Source organism: Otolemur garnettii, unplaced genomic scaffold, assembly GCF_000181295.1.
Source record: "Otolemur garnettii isolate 467f Iridium unplaced genomic scaffold, OtoGar3 scaffold00006, whole genome shotgun sequence".
NCBI lineage: Eukaryota > Metazoa > Chordata > Mammalia > Primates > Galagidae > Otolemur > Otolemur garnettii.
Genome location: NW_003852401.1, coordinates 30,715,055 through 30,740,581, shown reverse-complemented (window position 1 = coordinate 30,740,581; position 25,527 = coordinate 30,715,055). Strand labels below are relative to the sequence as shown.

At 35.7% G+C, this 25,527-nt stretch overlaps 1 protein-coding gene across 1 annotated transcript in view; it reads right to left on the bottom strand.

The window, feature by feature from the left end:
- Nucleotides 1-25,527, bottom strand: part of TMC1 (transmembrane channel like 1) — a 175,877-nt gene that overhangs the window by 100,740 nt on the left and 49,610 nt on the right. The window contains exons 2-4 of the mRNA XM_003783047.1: nucleotides 17,183-17,230; nucleotides 12,526-12,697; nucleotides 6,856-6,984 (exon numbers count right to left, since the gene is read on the bottom strand). Of these exons, the coding sequence (XP_003783095.1) occupies nucleotides 6,856-6,984; nucleotides 12,526-12,697; nucleotides 17,183-17,230 (349 nt within the window). The remainder of the gene's footprint in view (nucleotides 1-6,855; nucleotides 6,985-12,525; nucleotides 12,698-17,182; nucleotides 17,231-25,527) is intronic.

Sequence of the window (25,527 nt, the reverse complement as noted above, 5' to 3'; positions counted from 1 at the left end):
TTGCATACAGTTTTAAAAATGTAACACAACGCAGCATAACAAAAGAGCCAAATAAATAATACAGAGAATTCATTTGAATTTGATTTCTATAGGAGCCAGCAGACAAAGAACCTCAGAGGGGAGATTAATTCAGACCTGGAAGAAGCACAGGACACTGAAAAAGGGAGAGGAGACAGGACTGGAGTCACAGAATGTACCCGGCAAGGCTTGAGGAGATTAAACTCATGTCACTGGGAAATAGGGTTCAAATGAGAAGTACTGAGGCACAGGAGGAGAAAAATATGAGGTTTTGGAAGGTGGGAAATCAGGATTTTAATTTTTCTCCTTGTGGTCACTAGCTATATGAGGCTACTTGACCTCTGTCAATCATCATTTTCTCATCTGTAAACTTTCCATTTCCAGGGTTAAATGAGTTAATAATTTAAATAGGTCTAAACAAGTTAATGTGTGCAACATCTAGCACAGAATCAGATCTAGAATAAACACTTAAAAAACTTTAGAGATGGTTTTTATCCATCTTTGAAACCTTATGGTCAGAATCAATAACTAATGAGAGGTCAATTTGAAAAGGGAACTGGAATTCAAGTTTTAGCTCTCACTAATTTTTTTAAGCCTAAGCTTCTAAACTTTGTTAATGACTGGGCAGACATTGAAGGTTTTGAACATGGAGATCACATGTTCAAAATGGTATTTAAAAAGAAAAGCAGTGCATGAAGACCATCTTGGAGTTACATAAAGTTGCATTCTGTAAAGTGAGTTTCCTAGATTATTTGAGACCACTGAATTCTGCTATTGGAATAAATGGAATTTATTAAAAGTGATAATTTGTCAGCATAGGTACAAGTAAGGTCTCGGTTGATAATATTTAAGTGAAACCCATAGGCAGGGGCAACTTCATAGACCTGTGACCTGTGCAGTCATATAGGGCCCTGCACTGAGATGGGCCCTGTGCTTGATTTACTGCTCTGCCATTGCCACTGTTGGGAAGAAATTATAATTTTCCTCAACCTTGATAAGTTTGCAGTTGGGACAGATGCCTGCAGCAAAAGACAGATTAATAAGAGAAAAACAAGTAGGTTTATCAGTGTATGTAGTGCACATCTCATGGGGAAAAAAGCATCTCAAGGCAGTGGTGTAGAATCCCAGCTTACATAAAATCTTCAGGAAAGAGAAATACATGTTAGAGAAGTGACAGAACAAAGAGAAAAGCAGCCCCAGGCTTCCCAGAAAGGAAAACTGTGAGAAGCAGTAAAGTCTGTTCCCTGCTTTGATTTTCCTGATGCTGTCTCTGAGCTGATAAAGGTTGTAAAAGAGATGTAAAACATCTTGTCTTTAGCTGGGAAAGGGGAGGAGAATAGTAGAAAGGTATTTTGCTTTTGTAATCACAGAGGATGCATAGAGCTTTTCTGCATAGCTTCTCAACTGCCTTTAGCTCAAAAATATTTATGTCACAGAGACATATTTGAGGTATCATATTTGAGGTTTCATACATTCTGGTTTCTTCATCATCTTGAAATTTCTAATTATGTTTTGAACAAGACATCCCACATCTACATTTTGTACTAGATCCTGCAAATTACATGGGATGTGTTAAATACAGCTACTAAGTCAACACTCAGCATGTGACACATAGGCATTGGGGTGTCCAATACAGACAGTAGGTAAGTTAGTAACCTGTAGTAACAGCCAAAGAAAAATGGAAAATAGATAGAAGATGTGATGAACAATTAAGAATATTACAGTTTGAAAGAAGTGGAAAGACCAAGTCATCATCCTTATACTCTGGGACTGGTACTAAACTAACTACCCCTTGACGTCATCCAGTTTGCTTCTGGACCTCTCTCATGTGCTCTGCCCAAGAAATGCAGATATGCCCTATGACATTTCAACAGGTTAACTGTGAAGCTACTGCTGTGGTCAAATGTACTTGTTTTGTGTCATCCATTGCGGCAAATACCTATCATTAGCCTGAGCCATCTTCATTCTGTAGTTCCCTTTAGGACCAGTCCTCTTAGCCACACCATCAGCAGGATGAAAGAGGCAGGGAATATGAACACTGAAAAACCCAGGATACAGAAGTGTAGCCCTGTTGCCACGACCTAACTCTAGTGCCACTCTTCCCAAGTGTCTTATTGTACCTGTCTCTTTCCCCTCACTTCTCACTGTGCTTTAAATAAACTTAATAGGCCATGTGAATTGAGCATTTTAATTTGGTCTGTGAACCTTCAGTCCTATGACTCCTACTGGCATGGTTAGAGACAGCCACGTATCAACGTAACTTTCCACACGGCAAATTTAAATCATAGCTCTATCACTTATAAGTTGTCAGACCATCAACGATTACCTACTACAACAATTACCTCTCAGAACTTCAGTTTCCCTATGTGTAAAGGCAAAATAATAAGACCTGGCTTAAAGAATGAGAAAGATAAATGAAATCATGTTAGTAAAATAATAATAGCTAAGATGTATAAAATGATTACTATATACCAGGCACCATTTTATGTGCTTTATGTCTAACTGATTTAATCCTCTCACAATATCTCTACAAAGTAGTACTATTTTTATCTCCATTCATAGGAGGAAACTCAAAGAGATAGAAGTTAAGAAACTTGCCCACAGCATAATGTTTGACACCTGCTATGGACTTATCAAATAGCAGAAAAATGTCAAGGTTACACTTTGATTGACAAAACCCAGATATATTGATTGACTATAGATTCTCCATTCTTCAGATGAAAAAATCACTATACTCAGGAAATCTATAATGTACAAGAACTCAAGGCCAAAGCTTTGGACAAGTTATGGGATAAAAAGAATCCAAAATGGTTGAAGATTGTGTTGGTGGTGTGTTCATGTGTTCAAAAGTCCTCTGGTATGGGATCCCTCATTCCTTCACAATGGCGGATGAAGGAAAGACTTCTGTGAACTAAGGTATAAACCATGAATCTTGCCCACGAAAATCTTCAGCTGAGGATTCAAACTAGAGAAGAAAGAATAAGCATGGGAGTGAAAAGATAGTTTTTCCACAGTTTTCCGACATGGCTCCATTAGACAAAATCAACCATGGTCTGTTCACAACCCCCTGGAAATGTACTAATTCCTTCAACCAAAAATAAAAAAGCAAAACAAAATTTAAAAACAAATTTAAAAAAGAAGGGTGAAGGGTGAAGGGAGATTGAGTAAGGAGGAATGTTACCTTAATGGCTGGCTGACAGTTTCAAGCACCTACTTAAGTGTAAATGAAATCCTAAGGATAGCTTTCTTGGCTTAATTTGGTTTCTCATTAATAAATCATCAGGCCTATTCAGCCAATGGACAGCTCCCAGAAACCTCGGGTCAGTGTGCTACAAAGCTCGGAAATTAAAGCAGTCAGTATAATAGCTAAATAAACATTTTTTGTTATCAAAATAAAATAATTTTAAAATAATGTCTACTCAAGAGTTAGTGCCATGAAAAAGCACACTTATAGTGTTTCTCTATCCTAATTTCTGAACTCATGAAACATGAGAACTTTCTTCCCTCCAAAATAGGTTTCTTTAAATATCCTGCTAAGTGGGTTTTTAAAAACTGCTTTTTATTTTCATAGCCACAGAATCATTCTCTCTTCAAATTGATGCTTTATATGGAAGTGTATAGGGCAGGTCTGTTCTTGAAGCTGGCATAGTGGCTGGGCACCCCTCCCTCTAAGCTCTGTTTCCCTTGCTCTGAATTGATTTCACCATACTACTTGACTTCAGCAGATAGCAGGGCCACAATCCAATGTTTTGTTTTATAAATAAATAACCTGAGGATCAAAGAGAAGTTAGAGGTAACACTTAGGTGGAAGCCCAAGTCTCAATTTTCAGTCCAAAACCTATTCTACTATAACAAAACAAGGTGTTTGCTTAGTTAGAATCAGTCATGAGGGCTTTTAATTTACCACATATAATGTTCTGATATAGTTAAAGGTTTAAGTTTCAAGGAGAGTAAGAGTAACCTGTTATTTTCCACTTAGGGGTTTTATTTTACCCACAGTGACTGCTACCAAGTTAGTGCTGCCATGTCTTATAGGTAGGAAAGATCTAGTTAGTCATCCAACTTCTGAATTAAACCTGTGAACAACTTTAAAACTCATTATACTTAATACTTCCGTGGATGGCTATTTTAAAATTAGGTTAACTAATAAAAATAGGAATTGACTTTTAAATAACTGAAAAAACACCACTATTTCCCTTTCTCCTCCTGCCTCCCCCCAGTGCATATTCTCACTCATTCAGTAAATCACTCCCAAAATGTTGAGCTTAACAAAGTTTTCCATTTCTTAGAAGTGTTAAACAGTGGCTCTCAATTCTGTTTGTCAATTTAGAGTAAAAGATGAAAATACACATTTCTGGTCTGAATCATATATACCTGCATGCTCCTCTATCCAGAGATCAATATTCAGTAAGTTTAAGGCTACACAAATGTGTGAAACTGCATAAATATACAGTGAAGTAGACAATACAGTGGCAATGAGTAGATTCCTTTCAGCCCCCTAGGGCCAATGACACCTTGAAAATGCTAAACTCCAATTCCTGAGCCATGTTTAAAGGTTCATATGGATTCACAACCAATTACTAGAGCTTCTTGACCACACAGCAACCACCTTTACTAACCAGCTTTAGATTCCAAGGCCTGAGCATGGTGACTTTCCTAATGGTGGACATTCTTTAGAAATGTACGAACTATCCTTGAGTGTCCTACAACATCTTCAGAACCATAAGCCACCATTCCTAAGGCTTTATTCTAAAACACCTTTTAAAACCCTGATCCTCTCTAAAATCTGTTTTAGAAATTCAACAAGTTTTTGTGGCTCCAGAACAAGAAGGGAAACCTTGGCACCCAGACACTGTTCCAACCGTGTGATCATTACATCTGTTTCAGTTATACTGAGCCTACTGTCTTAAATTTCATTGACAACCAGGAGGATGAGTACAAGCTAATTCTAAGAATAACATAATCCTTTAAAACACTCCCAGAGTTAGATGTCTCTGAAAGAAATAAAGGGTGAGGGGAAAGCCGCCTGACTCCCATTCACTGGTAACGTTTACTTATATGAACTGTGAAGTACTGATCACTTATTCTAATAATGTGGTTGGAATCTGTAGGGGAAAAACTCAATATAGCTTTCAAAAACTTACAAAGGGAGACACACTAGTTCTTGGCACATTATACCAGCAACTTCCTCGCAGAAGCTGAAACCAAGAGAATTAGTCTGGTCATAACCACTGGCACCAGCTGGAACCCACAACTGCACCCACAAAGCAGAACCACTTCTGGAGATAGAAAAATCATCACAAGATGGTGGACCGTGCTGATGGGTAAAAAGCCACAGTTGTTTCATTTCTGGGCTTAAATTTGTTCTTCCATTCCATGAGCTGACTTCAGCTTTGAAGGTCTAAATGACTGTCAGTAACACACTGAGCTTGCTCCTCGGGTATAATGGTAGAAGGCAGCAAATTCAAACGCCTGCAAGGTCCAGCCAAGCAGCACAAACAAGTGACGTGGATTGTTTAGGAACTACACAAGCTGTCAAGGGAAGGCCCTGTTAATAGGGGGCAGTTCTTCCTTAGCCCCAGCTGTTATTTTCATATAGGAATGTGGGACCAAATCTTCCTTCCACTTGCCCATGTGAAGCTGAACATCTGTATTTTTTATGCAATATCTCCCACTTTTAAAAGATTGACACAAAAGAAAAATTATTATTTTAAAAGTACATAAACCAGTTAGAATAGTAAATTTCATGTTATGCATATTTTGCTACAAAAAACTAATGACATTTTTTAAAAGAAACAAAAGACATAGAATATCTTCCTTTCTTCTGGATATGAGGTAGGTGAGTCTCCAGGTTATACAGTTTCTCTAAATAACACAAGTTCTTGCAGAACCAAGACTAGAAGTGAATTATCCTGATAGCTTACTTCAGTTCATTTTTTTCATCATCAGAGACAGTAATACTATACTACCATTTTTACAACATTGTTAGTTAAATAGGTTCTCGGGGGATAGTTTTAGAAACATTGCCATTATAAAAATGGCTTGTGGAAAAAATGCAATGTTAGGCAAAATTGAAAGATGCACATATGGCTGTTGTCACAGACATGGTCCCTTTTTCACACTCCCTCTCCCCAGCCACCAGGGCAAGGAAATACAGCGTGAGCCGCCTCAGAGGTGAATCTGCTCCCATCCCCAAGAGTGGGCTAATCATTTGACTTTGCATGGAGTTTATAAATCTGCGTGCTGTGCGTGTATTTGCACCCACATCAGCAGTCAACATAAGACTGAAACTGGGTCACTGACATGTTCAGAGAATAGCTATTAGCATAACCCTTAATTGGAATTCCATTTGTTCTGTTGGCTTAGCATCCTCCCCAGGCTTTAATGTCAGCTATCATGAGAAAAGATCATTTGAGACCGGGATCCCGCAGAGAAACCAGAGTGTGCAATTCACACAAACTTATAAAATTCAAATATCTTATTACTTTCAGAGAAATGGTAATGAATATATCAAATTAAGGAAACTCCAGTTTAAATGATTAAATGTGACTACAGAAGGTGTAAGATCCCAAACAATTTCTCATAGCTGTTTACGATTTATAATCATTAGTCCAGTCTCTCTAGTGATAGGAGACATCTATATGTTTATATATGTATGTATATGCAGACAAATGCTATGAATGTTTAGATGGCTATGAGCATTATAAATATATAAATATGAATATATATATACATATATATATAGTATTACCTACAGTATTACATATATAAGACTCAGAGAATTTAGGAGAGCAACATCAAAGAAAGTGTTTCTACTTATGACAAGTGACACCATACTTGAGAACTTCAATTTTCTTCTCCATCTTCCAAGGTTTACACTTGACAGTAGCAATTAGTTGTCTTTTCTCATCTAACTCTGCCTTCAATCTTTCCAATTCCTCTTCATCAATTTCCTCTTCTTCTTCTCTTTAAAAGAAAAAAGAAAATCTTAATAAAGTTAAGCTTTGCTTGGCTTTCAAACCTAAGGAAAATTGATACAAAATATTTAGCCCATTTTATAATTTGGGGCTATATTTGCTAAGACCTCATATCAGTCTCATAAGCATTAGAACTGATACTCCACTGATACAGGATCACTGAAATTATTATTACATTAAACAATAGTGTTTGCCTTCTGATTTCTGAGAACTAAGCTGTTCATTTACGTTCAGAGCCTCAAACTCTCAGAAATGGAAAGTTTAGGCCAAGAATAGTTAAGAGATCCATCAAGATACTTTCCTCTCTTTTCAGTTCCCTGTAAACCTTCCTCCACCAATTCTACGCTTCGTTTAAATGCTTTATTTTTCAATGAGGACAACAAATTAGAGGCAAAGATGTCTGTGAAGTACACATAAAAATTTTGTTAGCCCTGTCTCAAGAGAAAGAGAAAAAAAATTGAAATAGGGAAAAATTAGAATCTATTTCTCAAAGGTGAGCTAATCTGTTAATTACACTCACAACTTCAAGTGATAAAATTCAACTTGAAATATATTTAATGGCAATGAATCCTTTGAAGAGATCTTCAAAGAAACTGAGTTCCTTACTGAGCGTGAAATTATTTTTTTCTGTTCCATGCTCATAGTATTACAAAAGTACTACCCCCTCCAGAACTCAAAGAAAACAAAATCTAAAGATGAACAACATAATTGTAAAGCAAAAAATATGATACCACCTTGTAGAGATCATCTTTTAAGCAACAGATTGCTTCACTTAGTAAGCTATTATCTCTTAGTTTCAAAGATACTCATCTACATTTAATATCTTGGTGCTGCAGCTTGGACTGGAGCCACATTTCTGCGTTGTCAGCTGGTTCAATATTAGACTTGACAATAGAGGATACTTGGTACTAAGAAGGCACCCAGTGTTCCCCCAGCTTCCTGTCTGTTACCTATTTGCTTCCTGTTCTCCTTAGTAACACTTCTTCACTTCTGGAGCTGAGGGTCATTTCCATAATTGCAAGTCAATCTACTTATCAATTTTAGGAACACTAGAAGAACCTGCTTCATCGCCTCTCCTCCTAGTGATCAGTACCACTGAACTCCCAAAGAGGTCTGAGTTTCAGCACCATGGGTCTCTCCTCTACCCACCAAAGTTTGTATTTCAACCACTTCCATCATTACTCTAGTCCTGGAGATGAAAGCTGCTTCTAGTGGTTAAAATTACCATGATACTTCAGTGTTCTCTTTTTGCCTTTTTTTGTAGCTCATTTTATAATTATTTTTGCCTCCTAATAAGTTTGTTGTTAAATTCTCTTTTCAATTAGCTGTAGAAGGTTCTCTCCTCAATTGATAAAGAAATTGTGATCCCAATTCAGCCTTATTCAGAAACATATTTAGTTCTTCACTACACTCATGACTAGACACAGTTGGAATATGGTGAAAGCTATTTTTTAACGTTCTAGTTGAGAAACAGAAGGACATAGCCCTAGTTTTACAGCCACCCTACAAAATGATTTTTGATCCCCTTTCTTTGCCAACGATCTATCGTTTTTCATTATGCCATGATTCCTGAAACAAAAATTCATATTAACCCTTTAAGTCAGCACTTCCTATGGATAGTTTGTTTTTGGACAATTCAAATATTTTGCTCAGAATACTAATCCAAGTTCAAAAGATCTATGCGATTACACTCTACTAGGATACATCTCTGATAATCATTGAGTTGCTACTATTTTAATTATATGATGTTTATTATATAAAAGCCTATCATGTTGTATAGGCACTGCATAAAATACTTGAGGATATTTTTACTGCATTTATAGTTGTGTTCTTTTTTTTAATTTGCCAGTTAGATATTTGCCTGTTAATATGTGGGTTGGTTTGTTTTAGGAGAGAAAGATATATTTTATAAAAATTATTTTTTTCCATGTAGGTATGGAAATAATTTTAAATTATATAGATAATTGTTTTACTGAAATCTTTACAGAAACTAGCAAAAATGATAGATGCCAATAAATTATCAATAATGGAGTCAATTAGTAAACAAAAAAAGCATTAAGATTAATAATTTAATTGCTTAATATTTTAAGCCTTTAACTTGCCCACCCTTTCAAAATAAGTCATGATATTTACATATAAGCACCTTGAAGCTTTGCATTACTTAACTTTCCTTAAATCATATATAAAACAGCATCTCATTTAATCTAGCATCATTAAAGAATGAGTGATGTATTTGATGTATTTGCTGTGTAACTCAACCTACAATAAATTTTAGAAATCATTTACTTAAAACCTTCCTAATACCAAATAGTATATTTAACCTATATAAATTTGGATTCCTTTAAAACTCATGTGAAATGTCTTTAATAATACCTTTACTAATCTTTCCTCAGGGAATCATTTTCACTTCTCTGAGACATTAAACCACCTTGCTAGTACTTCTTCTCCAGCACATATATACTGTCTTATTTCATAATAATTTGTATGTAAGTGCCCTCTCCCTTACTATGTTATGGACTTTTGCAGATTGCAGGCAATTGTATCCAGGTATCCCAAAGAAATTAGTAAAATTTATCTTCCACATAAGTGGTGCTAGATAATGAATTATTGAATAAGTATACCCCTCTATGTACAGAACTTTTCTGAGTGACTCAGGTAACCCTGAGTCACTCAGAGTCAGTCATTATAGACCAGTGCTCAGAGTACACTTAAATATAATCAATACCCTCCAAGATTATAGCATGGTATGTATGTTAGCTCACAGCTATAAACCTAGCACTCTGGGAGACTGCGGAGGTGGGAGGATGTCTTAAGGTTAGGAACTAGACCCTGTCTCTACTAAAAATAGAAGAATTAGCAGATAGTGGCATGGTGCATGCTTGTAGTCCCAGCTACTAGGGTGGCTGAAGCAGGAGGATCACTTGAGCTGAGAAGTTTGTCGTTGATGTGAGCTAGGCTGTAGCCACAGCAGTCTAGCATGGGCAACACAACAAAATTGTCTTAAAAGAAGAAAAAAATATATAAAAGATTATCATAGTTTGGAAAGGCATTTATTCCTACAATAAATGATTCCTAAGTGGTCAATTTTACAGTGATTTTTGTCAATTGTTGATTTCTCTAGGATAATTGTGACAGATAAGTTACCTTCAAATATGTAGGAAATTAAACTATTACTCTCACTAGCATTCCAGGAACGCTGCTTTTCTAGGCCCACTCAAAGAAAGGACTAATCATGTAGCATAAGCATGCTTCGTCTTCTAAAATTTCAGGCTAATCTGCACAAGAATGGCTTTCTATCTTAAGAGTGGTTTATTTAAACAACAGTTGTTAGAAAAAGAAGGCATAAAATGCTGAATTTCTGGCAGCTATGAATATGTTACTTATTCACTTAAAACTGGGTCAGCAAAAGACAGTAATATTACTGAAAATACTCTTAAATGTCTAACACGGCAGTGTTTTTTAACTGTCTCCAAAGATAGTTAGCATTACAACCTTGGTTTTAGTTGGCTTCAAATGTTGTATCAGTGCAAGGGAAATTCCCTGAAGCATTGTTTGGACATTTAAATAAAAAAGACTTTGAATTGATTAACCTAAATCATTGTGCCCTGATTTGCCTACGAATCCTCCCCCAAATGCATTTGCTAATACATTTTCTTAAAACAAAAAAAAGATGCTTATCTTCAGAATTAACAATAGAAAATAGACCTTAAAATAGAAAATAGAACTATCAAGCATCACAAATAATGTATGATACCATTTAGAATTATTGCCACAAATTGTGGCAGTAATAATAAAACTTGCAAAACCTAAGAAGACAAAGTTTGGGTATGTGGAAGAGTGGGAGGCATGAAGGTGCAGGTGCCTGTGGGCTTCTCAAAATCAGAATGAAAGTGGGAGAGACAGTAAAGGAGAGACAGCATCACAAAAACGGGACCCAGCGGTTCCCATGGCCCTGTTTCCTAGAGATTGAGGAGTTCAGGAGGAAAGTCCTGGCCCAAGTCATCTTTTTAGAAGGATTTTTCTGAAGAGTAAGTTGAAAAGAAAAGCAAATTTTGGAACATAACCTACATCATGCACACCTTTCTAATGGCAAGGTTTTCTCAATGAAATAGCATCGCAGAAAGCGTAAAATAAGCTTTGCTAATAGAAACTATTCTATCACTATATAATAATACAATTATTATTATAATCACATAATATATGCATGGGACTTAAATAATAATCATAACAATGCCTAGGACTTAAAATTGTGTTGCCCTTTGTTTTTGAAAAGAATAAAGCATAAAAATATTTGAAAAGACGATATAAATGTTAAAAATTCCACAGTCAAAATTTAAAAGCAAGTGATATCTTGGTAATCAAAAGAGAAGGAAGAGGAACTTGAGGGGAAGAGGTAGAGGAGGAGAAAGAAGAAAGGAAAAAAGTTCAAATAAACTGACACAAGAAGTGAATGGGGATACTGTTTTATTTTAAAAGGAGCCATTGTCTATTAAGACTAAGGATCTATACCTGACTAAGTTTTAATGCATTTGCTCTTAATAACAATCATTTATAAGGAATAATATATTAGTTAGAGCTATTGAGTACTGAAGAGTATCAACTTCAGAGGACATATTAGAAAAGTTCCTCATCATTTAAAGTTTTAGGAATGTTTAAAGGAGATTCCACTACCTCGTGGTGATTCCCACAGCCCTGTTATCTGTGAGTTGTGGAACAGGTTGTCTATCTCTTCAATCCTTTCCAAAGGGTGCAGGATTTCTGTTATTAGATGTATTTTACATTCACACTTTTCCTACTTACCTGCTATCTGAGAATTTCAAAATAAAATTGGAAAGCAAAGATAAGTAAATTATTTTCTTGGATTTTTCCTAAAGAAGATGTACTATATTATTCCACAAAAAGTCAGGGTTCAGTAAAAGCTTGTCCTTGTGGAACTGAAAGAATCTGGATTTTATTCAAAAGGAAATGACAACCCAAATCCTATGTAACACTTTCTTTTTGTAAAGGGCCAAATTGTTAATATTTTACATTTTGAATGCTACATACAACTCTTTGTCTCATATTCATCCTTTTTTTTTTATTAATGACCATGTAAAACTATAAAAGCCATTCTTAGCTCTTGAGCTGGATTTAGCCATTGTTTGCCAAGCACTGCTCTATAAGATAAAGTAAGATAAAGTGAGTTCATTATTTAGAAGTTTCTACTTAACCTAGATAACAATGCATACAATTAATGGGATAATTATAAACTAACTATAATATGATAATGACCTATGATAGTTTAGATCCTTCATAAAAGAATTTCTCATAGCTAATTTTTTAATATGTATTCATTTTAATTCTCTTTTAATTATCAAAATACGTTTAATTGAGTGGAGTAAAATGGTAGCTTCAGATTAAGGCCGTCTTTCTAAAAGTGGTTTTAATTACTAATTTTAAGGTCATGGAATGTCTGAAAGGTGTGGTCTTCTTTCAGCATTAGAGCTTTTGAATAAGCAAAACTTCCAGTTACATATCAAAACCAACTTACGCTCCTCTCTTCAACCTCCTCCTCCTCTCTTTTTCTCTTGCCTTTCTTGTTTCTTCATCTTCTGGTTCAGGTTCTGGGTCATCCTCATTGATAACATCTCTGGTCCGTTTCCTTTTAGGTCTCAAGCTCTCTCTTCGAGGTAGTTTATCTTCCTCCTCCTCTTCCTCTTCACCTAAACTCAGCAGTTGAAGATTCAGTGATAGGTATCAGAAAGTGTTTTCTTTTACCAGGAAAAAACTGTAAGTTTTAATCTTTTTCTATAAAAACATTTTATTTCCTTTATTTAAGCATTATGATAAACATACACAATAGTGAAAATATTTATAAATATTTATATAATGAAACCCATCCAAGTACTACCACTCAAGATGTTTCCAAAATTTTTATTACCTTGCCTTTACTTGAAAAAACCAACTTCAGTCACCCTAGTCACATTACAGTTTTATTCTTACTTGTTCATAACTGGCATCACACACCTGACACCACAATCTAACTACAAACTCAAAGCAATCCCAATCAAAATCTCAGGGGCATTTTTTTATAGAAATAGAAAAAATAATCCTGAAGGTCATATGGAAAGATGTCAAATACCCCAAACAATCCTGAGGGAAAAGAATAAATATTTCACAATATTTCACAAATCTATAGTAATTAAAACAGTATAGTACTGGCATAAAAATAATAGACCAATGGAATAGAACAAAGAACCTATATGTATGTAGTCAAGCTGATCTATTGATAAGGTTGCCAAAAATATACCATGAGAAAGAACAGTCTCTTCAACAAATAATGTTGGAAAAACTGGATATCTAGGTGCAAAGAAATTAAATTGAACTCTTATTTTAAACCATACAGAAAAATTAACTCAGAATGAATTAAAGATTTACATGTAAGACCTGGAACTGTAGATCTAAAAGAAAAAGCTTTGTGGTACTGGACTTGGATATTATTTCTTGAATATGACACCAAAAGTACAGGGAACAAAAGCAAAATAGGTCATTGAGATCTCATCAAACTAAAAAGTTTTTGCACGGCAAAGAAAACAATCCATAGAGTGAAAAGTTGGCTGGGCGCCTGTAGCACAGTGGTTATAGAGCTGTGGGTATATACACTGAGGGTGGCAGGTTCGAACCCAGCCTGGGCCAGCTAAACAACTGTAACAAAAAAATATATCCAGGCATTGTGGTGGATGCCTATAGTCCCAGCTGCTTGGGAGGCTGAGGCAAGAGAATTGCTTAAGCCACAAGAGTTTGAAGTTGCTGTGAGCTATGACTCCACAGCACTCTACCAAGAGTGACATAGTAAGACTCTGTCTCAAAATAAAAAGTGAAAAGTGACTATATAAAAAGTATAAGTCATATATTTGATAAAGAGTTAATATCAAAAATGTATAAGAAACTCCTACAACTCAAAGCAATACAACAATAACTCAATTTTTAAAATGCAGAAAAGACTTGAATAGATATTTCTCTAAAGAAGACATACAAATGGCTGTAAAGTATATGAAAAATGCTTAACATCATGAATCAATAGAGAAATACAAATCAAAACCACAATGAGATTATCTCCTCATACCTGTTAGGAAGGCTATTATCAAAAATACAAAATGCAACAAGAGTTAGCAAAGATGGGGTGAAACTGGGACCCTTGTACAATATTAGTATGAATGTAAAATGGTGAACCTGATATAAGAAACAGTATGGAAGTTCCTCAAAAAGTTGAAAATAGAACCACCATATAATCTGGTAATCTGACCCTTAGGTATTTATCTAAAATAATTGAAATTGGGATCATGAAGAAATATTTTTACTCCATGTTCATTATTCACACATTATTCACAATAGCCAAGATATAGAAACAACCTAAGTGTTCAACAGATGAATGGATTAAAAAAATGTGTTACATATATATAATGAAACATTATTTAGCCTTTAAAATACAGATTGAGGACATTATGCTAAGTGAAGTAAGTTACTCACAGAACAGATACTGCATGATTCCAATTTTATGAGGTATCTAAACTAGTCAAACTCATAGAAGAAGAGAGTAGAACGGTGGTTGCTAGAAGCCAAAGAGAAAGAAAACTTCAGACTTGTTTATCCAATGGATGTAAAGTTGCAATTATCCAAGAAGAATAAGCTCTAAGAATCTGCTCTAAACATTGTGCCTATAGTTAACAGCACTGTATTTGTACTGCACACTCAAAAATTTATTAACAGTAGGTCTCACATTAAGTGTTATTACAACAATAAAAAATTAAATTGTGGTATATGTAAACCATGGAATATTATGCAGCCTTAAAGAAAGATGGAAACTGTACCTCCTTCATGTTTACATGGATGGAGCTGGAACATATTCTTCTTAGCAAAGTATCTCAAGAATGGAGGAAAAAGTATCCAATGTATTCAGCCCTACTATGAATAGGGCTAATTTATAGCTTTCATATGAAAGCTGTAACCCAATTATAGCCCAAGAATATGGGGAAAGGAGACAGGGAGGGGAGGGGCGGGGAGAGGATGGGTGGAGGGCAGGTGATTGGTGGGACCACGCCCATGGTGCATCTTACATGGGTACATGTGAAACTTTCTAAATGTAGAATATAAATGTCTTAACACAATAACTAAGAAAATGCCATGAAAGCTATGTTAACCAGTTTGATGAAAATATTTCAAATTGTATATAAAACCAGCATACTGTACCCCATGACTGCATTAATATACACAGATATGATTTAATAAAAAAAAGAGTCAAATAAATTTTTTAAAAAATAAAGATATTAAAGATCTAACACTATTAATCAACATAATTAACGTTTATAAAACATTCTACATAACAATAGCACATTTAATGCACAACAACTATTCACTGGATGAAATTTTATTCTGGGCCATTAAAACAAGTGTCAATACATTTAAGAGGATTGACATCCTACAAAGCATGATTTCAATCACAGTGGAATTAAATTTTAAAGTCACTCCTGAAATTCTTTTAAAGACTAATTATAGCTGTATGATGGTGATGGGGAGGAGGCAAGGGGAGAAAGAGAATCCAGAAATAAATTTACTTGAAGTCAATGAAAAAAAAATCTAAACTATTAAACTTGGATAGTTTTACCATGCACAAAATGTGCATCATTAAATTTAGCTATTACCATTTAGAAACAAAAATCTATCTTTAGTTTTTATCTAGTTTCCAAGTATTCAAACTCTAAAATGAACATTTTATGATGGGCTTCTAAATGCAGATTTGTATACGATGCTAACTTTTGGAATGGACCCAATTCATTATTCAAAACATGGAACTTATAAACTGTGTGAGACTCCCGGCTATTTTCATTTAGGAGGTACCAAATTAATACAAACAATCAGCATTGTGAACATTCATTTGCTGCCACATTGTGATCAAGGTATAAAATTGATAGCATAAGGTATAAATTGATAGGATCAATGTCCTTATATCGAACTCCTCTGTGTTCTTTTTTTTGTCTGTTTGCTTCTTTGTTTTGAGATGGGATCTTACTCTGTCACTCAGGCTCTAGTGCAGTGGCGTGATCATAGCTCCCTGAAGCTTCAAACTCATGGGCTCAAGTGATCCTCAGGTGTCATCCTCCCTAACAGGTAGAACCTGGCTAATTTCTTTTTTTTTTTTTTTTTAAGTTTTTTTTTTGTAGAGATAGGGTCTCACTGTATTGCTCATGCTGGTCTCTAACTCCTGGCAGCAAAAAATTCTCCCACCTCAGCCGCCCACAGTACTGGGGTTACAAGTGTGAGCCACAATGCCCAACCTGAGCTGTTCTTTAGACATTGTTTTTTCTTTCATTTTTGGTAAAAATCAAAGCTTTTGCTCATATAATAGTCCTTCTCATGTTCTTGAGTGGTCTCGATGCCTAGAAAGGGGCCATAATTCAGTCTTTTGAGCTAAACCTGCACAAAGTAAAAACAGCAGAGCAATTTGAACAAGATACCCATGCGTTTGGTATAAAGGAACACATTCTTTCATTTTCATTGAACCACCTGGTAGATTCAGTCAAAATAACCACTCTGTGAAGGCTGAATGCAGCGGCTCACGCCTATAATCCCAGCACTTGGGAGGCTGACGCAGGTGGATTGCCTGAGTTCATTGGTTAGAGACCAGCCAGAGCCAGAGCAAGACCTCCTCTCTTAAAAATAGCCAGGTGTTGTGCCTCAGGGAGGCTGAGGCAAGAGAATGGCTTAAGCTCAGGAATTTGAGGTTGCTGTGAGATATGAAGCCACAGCACTAGACCAAAGGTGTCAAAGTGAGACTCAGTCTCAAAAAAAAGAATAACTAAATAACCAATCTATCCTATTCTATAACTCAGTCTTAGAGAAAAGCTTTTCGAGTTGAAGCCTTTTCAGGGGGAAATAGAAGAAAAATTAAAAAGCAAACCTTCCTGGACCAGCATACACTTGCTCATGGGCAACCCACTAATGGGTAGGAGCGCCATGTGCCAACTGAATAGAATCTAGAAAGGGGATTCTATTTGCTGGATTGATCCCAGTTGTGAGACCATCAAAAATGATCTATGCATGCTTCTGCCTATATGAGGTAGCTCAGCCCCACAGGATAGGAGGATAAATTCACTAAATTTACTGCCATTCCACAGGAAACACATTCCAGTGGGCCCGTCGCCACTTACTTGAGCTTTCCTCAGTATCATCCTCCTTTTCCTCCACTTGGATTTGTACTGTTGAAGAAAGAAAAAAAAAGTATAGAAATTACTTAAATGATGTACAGTTGTTAGTGATTAGTTTTTACTTTTATTATTGTCCTCATTGTGTTTTTGTGCAGTTAAGAAACACATTTACAATGAACATATCAAAATCAGCATTATTTACTAAAGATATATAGCTATAGCACACTATATGATGCTCTATAAGAATTCTTTTGTTTCATCATCTTCAGGGATGTGCAAAACATATCAGCTATAAGCCTATCAGCTCAATTCAAAATAACTTTAACCAAAATAAATTCTGTACTACAGTAAGTAGACTTGGGTTTTTGGGGTCCTTTCACGTTACGAAAAATTAGATTGTTAGTAAAGCTATAGTCACATGCACAAACCAATTAGGTTATTATAACCAAATTAATGATTTAAAAATCCAGAATACTTCATTCCAACCTGTTCATCAAGCATCACAAAGTCTTTAGAAAAATGCTTAAAGTCTGATCTTTTCTATTTTAATTATTTTAATGGGTATTAAGTTGACATGACCTAAATTGCCCAATCTATCATTCCCCTCAACAGAGTGGAGCTGAGTAATTTTACATCTCTTTTCAAAACAGTCTTAGAAAATTTATTCCTTATCCTGTATTCCCACAGCATCTTGTTTTTAGTTTTGCTTCATTTTTATAAAGGCATACACAGGCTTTATATTTTTAATGATACAATAATATAGGGAAAATATATTAATTGTCAGGTTTTTTCCCCTTATCAACCTAAGGCCCATTCATTACAGATTTAGACACTCGACTTTGTCTTGGTAAAAATTAGAATGGGCTATTTCTTAAAAACTAAACTTGTTATAAGATATTAATCTTATCGTATTTTTATTTAAGTTGGAATGGCATATGTCAAAAAAGGCAAAGAAGACAAACGATGTTGCTGTGTACAGATGAAGCAACCTCTGGTTTTGTTTCTACTCACACACTGTCAAGGGTTATTACTCAGAACTTGACAGGCATATTGCAAAGGCAACACATGCCAAGAGTGTAAATTTCATTCACAAAGCAGATTATTGTAAAACCACTTTTTCCCCTTTAAATATCATCTGCATAAAAATTTTTAGAATATGCAAAATGTTATCACTCCACATCAGCCACAGAATGGGAAGATAAATGTTCTTCTGTTCAGAGTGGACATATGCCTTCTGTTGCTGGTTGGAACTGGATCCAGACAGAACAAAGATCTTTATGTCACTACTGAGAGTTTGCAATAATGAAGGCAGACACTTCTAAGAAGATATTCCACATTCTCCAATAGGTCATGGTATTTTATTTGCAATTAATGCCACCACTAAGCTTCTTTAGTCAAAGAAGAATTCCCAAGGAAGGCATTTTAATGATATAAGATTAGCCTTAGAGCAGGGTCTTATCAGTTATGTAAAACATAGAAACAGCTGAGGACAAACTGCAAATGCTCACCCACAGCCTACTTTGCAACATGGACAGTCAAAGCAAATTTAAACCAAACATTTGCACAATATAGTATACTGACAGGCAATGATCAACTCACTAGCATGTGGTTTAATCAAGTTAATTAAATGAAATAGGAAAACCTACTTAACGAACAAAAATAGGAGCAAATTTTTAGGAGGATCTGTATCTTAAGTAACAACAGCAGAGTCAAAATGAAGCCAGGGAGATAAGCAGTAATTCAGTTTTCTCTCATAACCAGGCGAGGGAGAAAGCAATGCTGGTGTCATGGATCATCTTCTCTGGTACAGAAAGGATAGTTACAAATGACCATTAAATAAAATTTAAAATTCCGTAAGGGAAGATGTTACCTGCAGTAACAGACACAGAACAAAAATAGAGCTGTAACTTCTAAGTGGTTAAAGGGGTGCTGCAGAACCAGCCCATTCCTTCCTCTCTAGTTGGCTTCCAATCATGATGCTGGTCTGAGCATGAGCATGATCATCTCCACATTCCATTAGGGGCCTTCTTTACTCAAAGCATTTCTTTGGCCATAGTACAGTCATTTTTTTAAACAGCCATTGTGATAATACTTGTTTTGTTCTTGATTCAAACCCTCAGCAACGATGTCATCAGTATCATGAACTAAACAGCAGCACCATGACCAGGAGACTTAAGACACATCCCCAGGCCAAGTTCAATTTTAATGCAATATTATTTGGCCTGAAAAGTAATTACACGTATCAGCACTGATCTATACCTCCTCAACTCAAGGCAATGCTAAGGAAGCAAGTTAAGAACCCCCTCCAAGATAAAACGCTGTGCAAAGGAATAACACAGAATATTTGAATGGGAGCTATAAACTGTCTCTCCTTTCTCAATCTTTGAGATGGCCCATTGCCATCACTTGTCTCGGTAGCTTATTCCCAATCATATGATCCCCTCATGCTTTGGCTGCTTCCCGATGCCTATTGATCATGCACTTTAAAAATAATCTTCTCTCCTGAGGAGTAATGGGAGGATAATGAAAGAAGAGAAGGGCAGTCTGTCAAAGTGTTGGAGGCAGCAATCAAAACAGCATTCAAGTACATGTATTTAAGAGAGGAACATGCAGCAGGAGCAGATGAACTCCTAGGCAACCCAGATCCTCATTTCATGCAAATAGACTCAGTAATTAAAAACAGTAAAAGGAAACAACAGAGAATGTCCCACTTCAGAGGCATTGGAGTTGTTCAGGAAAGTGGATATTGTTCTGGGCTTTCTTTTTTAATTTCTAGTGCTGAAAGTGGTTAATGGTTCTTCAGGATCGCAGGATGGCCAAGGGACCAGAAGAGTTCGACGGTTTCACCTGTTCCTTTGACCCACATTTTGCTCTTAAAGCAATATCTGTTGTACCAGTTATTACTTTAGAAACTGAAAATTCAATCAACACATATTGTGCACTCACAGCAAATAGTCTGAAATATGAGTTTGTGGATTGTTAAAAAAAAAACAACACTGTCTTTAATGGGTCTTGCTATTTGATGGAAAAGAATGAAAAAAAAGAATGAAAGTTCTAACCATGAGGTTCAAGATTAGGTATGAATATTTTAGCCAGCTTACTTAGGCTACAGCAGCAATCTACTAGCTATGTTTACTGGGCTTTTTTTGTGTTTCCTCTTGGGATACCTTTTTATATGTGATAAAATCAGCCACTCTCAGACAAATGGGGTGATTTTCAGACCAAACTTTCTTGACAAGAATATTAATCTATGGCATGACACATTCCCAAATCTCAGCCAACGAACCCATCTCATCCTTGTCAGCTATGATGCAAGATGTGAGAGAAAGAGAATAATTGAAGCACAATTCTAAGATTTTTGGCATAGGCAACTGGATGGATGGAATTGCAAGGAATGAAGATGGGAGACAACATGGAGAATAGACTAGATGGGAGATGTTGAAGATCAGAAGTTCAATTTGATGTGATAAATTTCAGATGCCTATTGGAGATTCAAGCACAAAGTTAAGTAGGCACTTGAATATTAGACCCTAGAATTCAAAAGAAAGGTCTGGGCTAGAAATATATATCAATTTTGGAATTATTAGCATATAGGTGGTATTTAAAGACCAGGTGAGATCACTGAGGAAGTGAGTGTAAACAAAAGAGAAGAGGGAGACCACCAAATTGAGAGAGCAGAAGAATCCACCACAGAGACAGAGTGAACAATCAGTTAAATAGAAAGAAATTAAGAAGGCAAATTAATATGCATCAAAGAGATGTGTCACAGGCTGCTAAGTTGAGTACAATGAAGATTGAAAATGGACCATCAGAATGGACAATGTGGAGATCAACACTAATGTCGGCAAGAAATACATTTGATGAAGTTGCATAGACAAAAGATCCAATCAGATTGAGAAACTGATGATGCAGGTTATAAAATGAACCTTCCCAAATGTTATGCAAACAACTCAAGCTAAAGTATTAATTTAATTACATAGCTGTTCCTGCTTTTGTTCTTGGCTTGTGCTTCTCTGGCTACACCAAGCAATGTACTACCGTACCCTTTCTTAAATTTGAGTCCACTGTGTACCAATTCAAAAGTATACTCCTCCTAAAGGATGGGGAAGAGAGAAGAAAAGAAAGAGAAAAAAGAGAAATAGAAGAAGTAGAAGAAGGAAAGACTATGATGAGTAGAGCAAAGAAAGGGAAGGCAAAGAATAAAAATGGGGTGATGAGTACAGTGAGTGACGAGGAAAAGGATGAATAAACGCAAAGATCTGCATTTTTGTCTTCACTAAAAATTCTAAATACATATTTTCTATTTTTATATTATATGTGTATAACTTCAAGTTAACAAAAATTAGATGACCTTCAGCTATCTATTACCATCAATAGTTTGCTTTAACAAGGTGAGGATCTAGAAAATGTGAATAAAATAAAGGTACTTTTTTTTTTAAAGATGGTGTATTCCAAAGAAAAATCTGTCATGTTTTATAAGGGAGCAGAATTATGAGCCCCTTAACAAAAACATGAGATCTCTTCTTTTGGGGGTAGGGGAGAGAAAAGAGGGAAAACAGGCCAGTGAAACTATAAAAAATAAGCTATGACTTAGAAATAAAAGTCTCCTTAAAAGTCAGCTTCCTTATAAATAGACCCTATGTGATTGTATGCTTGGAAAATTCTATATCTGAAGCCATCCAGTGGCCCTCTCACTGCTAATTTTTGATTGTAGCAATATTAATGATGATGGTGATGCAGATTATATGAAGAAAATTATGTCTGTATATACACTTATGTGTGTGTGTTTATGAATAAATGCTATAGCCAAGAACCACATTTGGATTTCATGCTTTTCTAAAAACCAAAGAATAAAGCATTCCAAATATCAAAAGAATGAAAAAGTTAGCTATGAATGCCAGACTGAGGTGTCAAACCATATTCAGGTAATCACCTTCATGTAGAGAATGGTGCCCCTCTCCACTTTCATTTACTTCTGATAAACACTATTGGTGGGTGTGAAGTAGGGGACAGAAGTCACTATCTACAAAATTGAATTAAAATGATGGGGTACAAGCCTTCTTACTCCAGAATAATATCTACTTAAGACATCATATCTGACTCAGGTTAATTAAGCAGATATTTTTATTCTGGATACTTTTAAGTAAGAAGAAGAGGTTCATAGCATTTGTTTATAACAACCCCAAGTCTTTCAAATGACAGAAAGAAGCATGAGATCTCAGAAGCCAGTGAGTGAACAGAAGTATTTTAGTTCTACCAAATACTTGAATAAAGCTTTAAACTATAAGACATTTTAAAAATTATCAAAGGTAGGAAACACAAAATGAGATTATACTTAAATACCACCCAAGTATCTGAGGAAAAGATTTAATTTAACAGACCTGGCCTGATATTCCTTCCGCCTGTGCCAGGATCTTTCTTACCATCCTTAAAAACTGTCTTTGTGAAAACCAGGAGGCACATATATTCTAAAACATTCTAATGGAAACTGTATAATAAATGCCCCCCAAACTGGTCATCACATACTTAAACATTATAATACCTTGGAGAAACTAAATAGTTATTTTCAATCTCTGTGGTTTTAAAATTACAAAGAGAAAAATAATGTTAGTTTTTGGTCAGACTCACCCACCCAAAAGAAGGGGGACAGGCAAAAATGACAACCTTTACAATAGCTGTCAGCCTCCAATGTTTATTCTTCTGGATTATACTCATTTTTGAGGCTTTAAGGCCCCCAAGAAGTAAAGAACGAATAGCTGCTGATACCAGCTTTATTAAAAGCACAGATAAAAGACCAGGGTTGATAAATGGAGCACGATGAAGTTTGTGGAGAAATACATTTTACTGTGAGGGCACAGAGAGGATGGCTAACTCTGAGCCAAACAGAAAGGAAATAAAAAGAAAAACCACTCAAAATAAAGATCTCCATTCTTTCCTTTTACAATAGAAATAAATTATTTTTTACAGACTTAAGAAGGAAGGAAAGGAGATGCACATCTAATTTTCTTGCACTTTTTCCTCCTGCTTTTATGGTACGTGAAATTATAATTAAACACAGACTGAGAAAAGTGGGTAGCTGGTATGTTTCCAAATTCTACCACCCCTGAGCTGAAAGAACAAATATGAAATGCTGAAGCATAGTTCTGCAAATGGCGAATTACATGCGGGAATGGAGTATTTGTGAGAAACTGCAATTAGGTATTTCACAACCCCATTGGTCTGCAGAAAGAACAAAAACAGCTCTTACTCTATGTGGTTTGGAGGGCTGGCTTTTTTTTTTCAACTATACATATTCAATAAATAAATAGCTATTTATAAAGGCATTTAGGGCTCTCTGTGGTTACAAAAAAAGTAAACGGTGAGGCTTATATTTAGATTATTTGGGGAGAGGGAACATTGTTTTATTTAACCGTGCTGTCATAATATATATTCAGAGTGTGTGCACTCACATTGCAATTACCATCATAAAGGGCAACTACTGTAAATGAGTGCAGTAAAATAAAAATACATTCTCTTGTGTGAGTTCTTGTGGTTAAAATCTTTTATAGTAATAGGATGCCAAAATAACCAGAGAAAAATATAAATTTCTGTTATAAACTCTCAGCAGCTATGCTTATATCCTTGGATTATTCAGAACAAAAAATCTTCTGTCCTCCCTAGTATTTCTGCAACATTTCAAATCATTAAGAATGGTCATCATGATACATGGATAAACAAACAGAATGAAACAAACATACAAAGAACACTACAGAATTGTGAAAAAACTGAAACAAAGGGTTGTCTCTAAAACAGAAAGAAGTACAAAAGGCAGGCTGAACTCTATACACATCTTTACCCTTCCTTTGTAGCACTGCTTTTGTTCACATCAGAGATGCTAATTATTGCTCATTAGCATACATTAGTGAATGCTAATGAATGTCATCTAAAGAACAAAAGAGGGGGGCAGGGTAGAGTATGCTGCCTGTTTAGCAGTGAAGGAAGGGCTGCAAGGAAGGGAAGGCAAGACAAAGGCTGAGAAAAAGAAAATGAGAACGCTGTACAATTTGGATTTGTAGTTTCCTTAAATTTGGAAGATCTGTCTTCTGACAAAGTAGTAATAGCACCAAAAAGGATGAAGTGATTCACTTTATTTCTTAACAAAAGAAGAAGAAAAGAAAAAGAGAAAGCAAGTCCTTCACTAGAGTGAATCAATTATTTTGCTCTTTAGCTTTTGGGGGAAAATCACACTTTTTAGGATTTGCTAGCCAACTAGGGATAAGAGTTAATGTAGTCACCATTTGAAGAAAATGAATTCTGGATTTTAGGTGTACTTGTCAGCCCATCCCAATTTTTTCTCCCACAGAGTCAACTTAACAATATTCAGGAAGACTAAACCTATAAATATTTGTATATGATCTTTAATATAATTTAAATAGTTTACACAGTAGAATATGATACATGTGTAAATTAATATGCCATAATTTGGTTAATATTTGAGTAATTGAGGTTAGTAACTCACAATGTTAGAAAGACTCTAGTCAGAAGCACTTCAATCGTCTCTATCTCAGATAGTACCAAATGATTTATTGACTGTAATAATACTTATTAGAAATAAATTTTGTAAAATTATATGTTACTAAGGTGTATGGATTGGTTATATTATTTCTGCCCCCCTGTCTTTGCATGCAAAGGATCAGACAATATACTAGCCTCAATAATCTTTTTGTAGAGTGGTAAGTGATAGAATTGGGTTACCAACCCACCCAGGAAAGATCCCTTTCCCAGAAAGCATGTCCCTCCCAGGAAATAGTGAATGGACCAATCCAGGGCCCACTAACCATATCCCACCTACCTGCCCAGGTAAAGCTATGGACAGACCAATCCTGGCTGCTCTAACCCTTTAAATCCCTGTCCACCATAGCCCATGTCTGGATTTTTCCCTAGTCAGGAATCTCACCCCACCCGCCCTCCAGGTGAAATAAAAGCCACTTTAATTGCATGAATTGGATCTCCGTTTTCCTATCATCTCATGCCTTGGAATGATTTTATCCTTGGGTACAGTACCTTTCACTAAGTACTCTAGGAGCCACAAATAGTTGTTTTGCCACTTAATGGGAACTCTCTATGAAGTAATATAAATCACTCTCATTTTCTAAATGAGTTAGAGACCTAGAGAAGGTAAGTAAGTAAATAGCCTCAGTTCACACACATAGGAAATTAAAGACCTCAGGTTTTCCTTGAAGTCATCCCAGAGGATGGCCTATTGATTTTATATCTTTGGTTTGTCTCCCTTTTTTGGTCACTACTGTCAACACCACAGAAAGGATACCATCTCCTTTTTCCAGAATACAGAATTAGCCTGTCTTTCC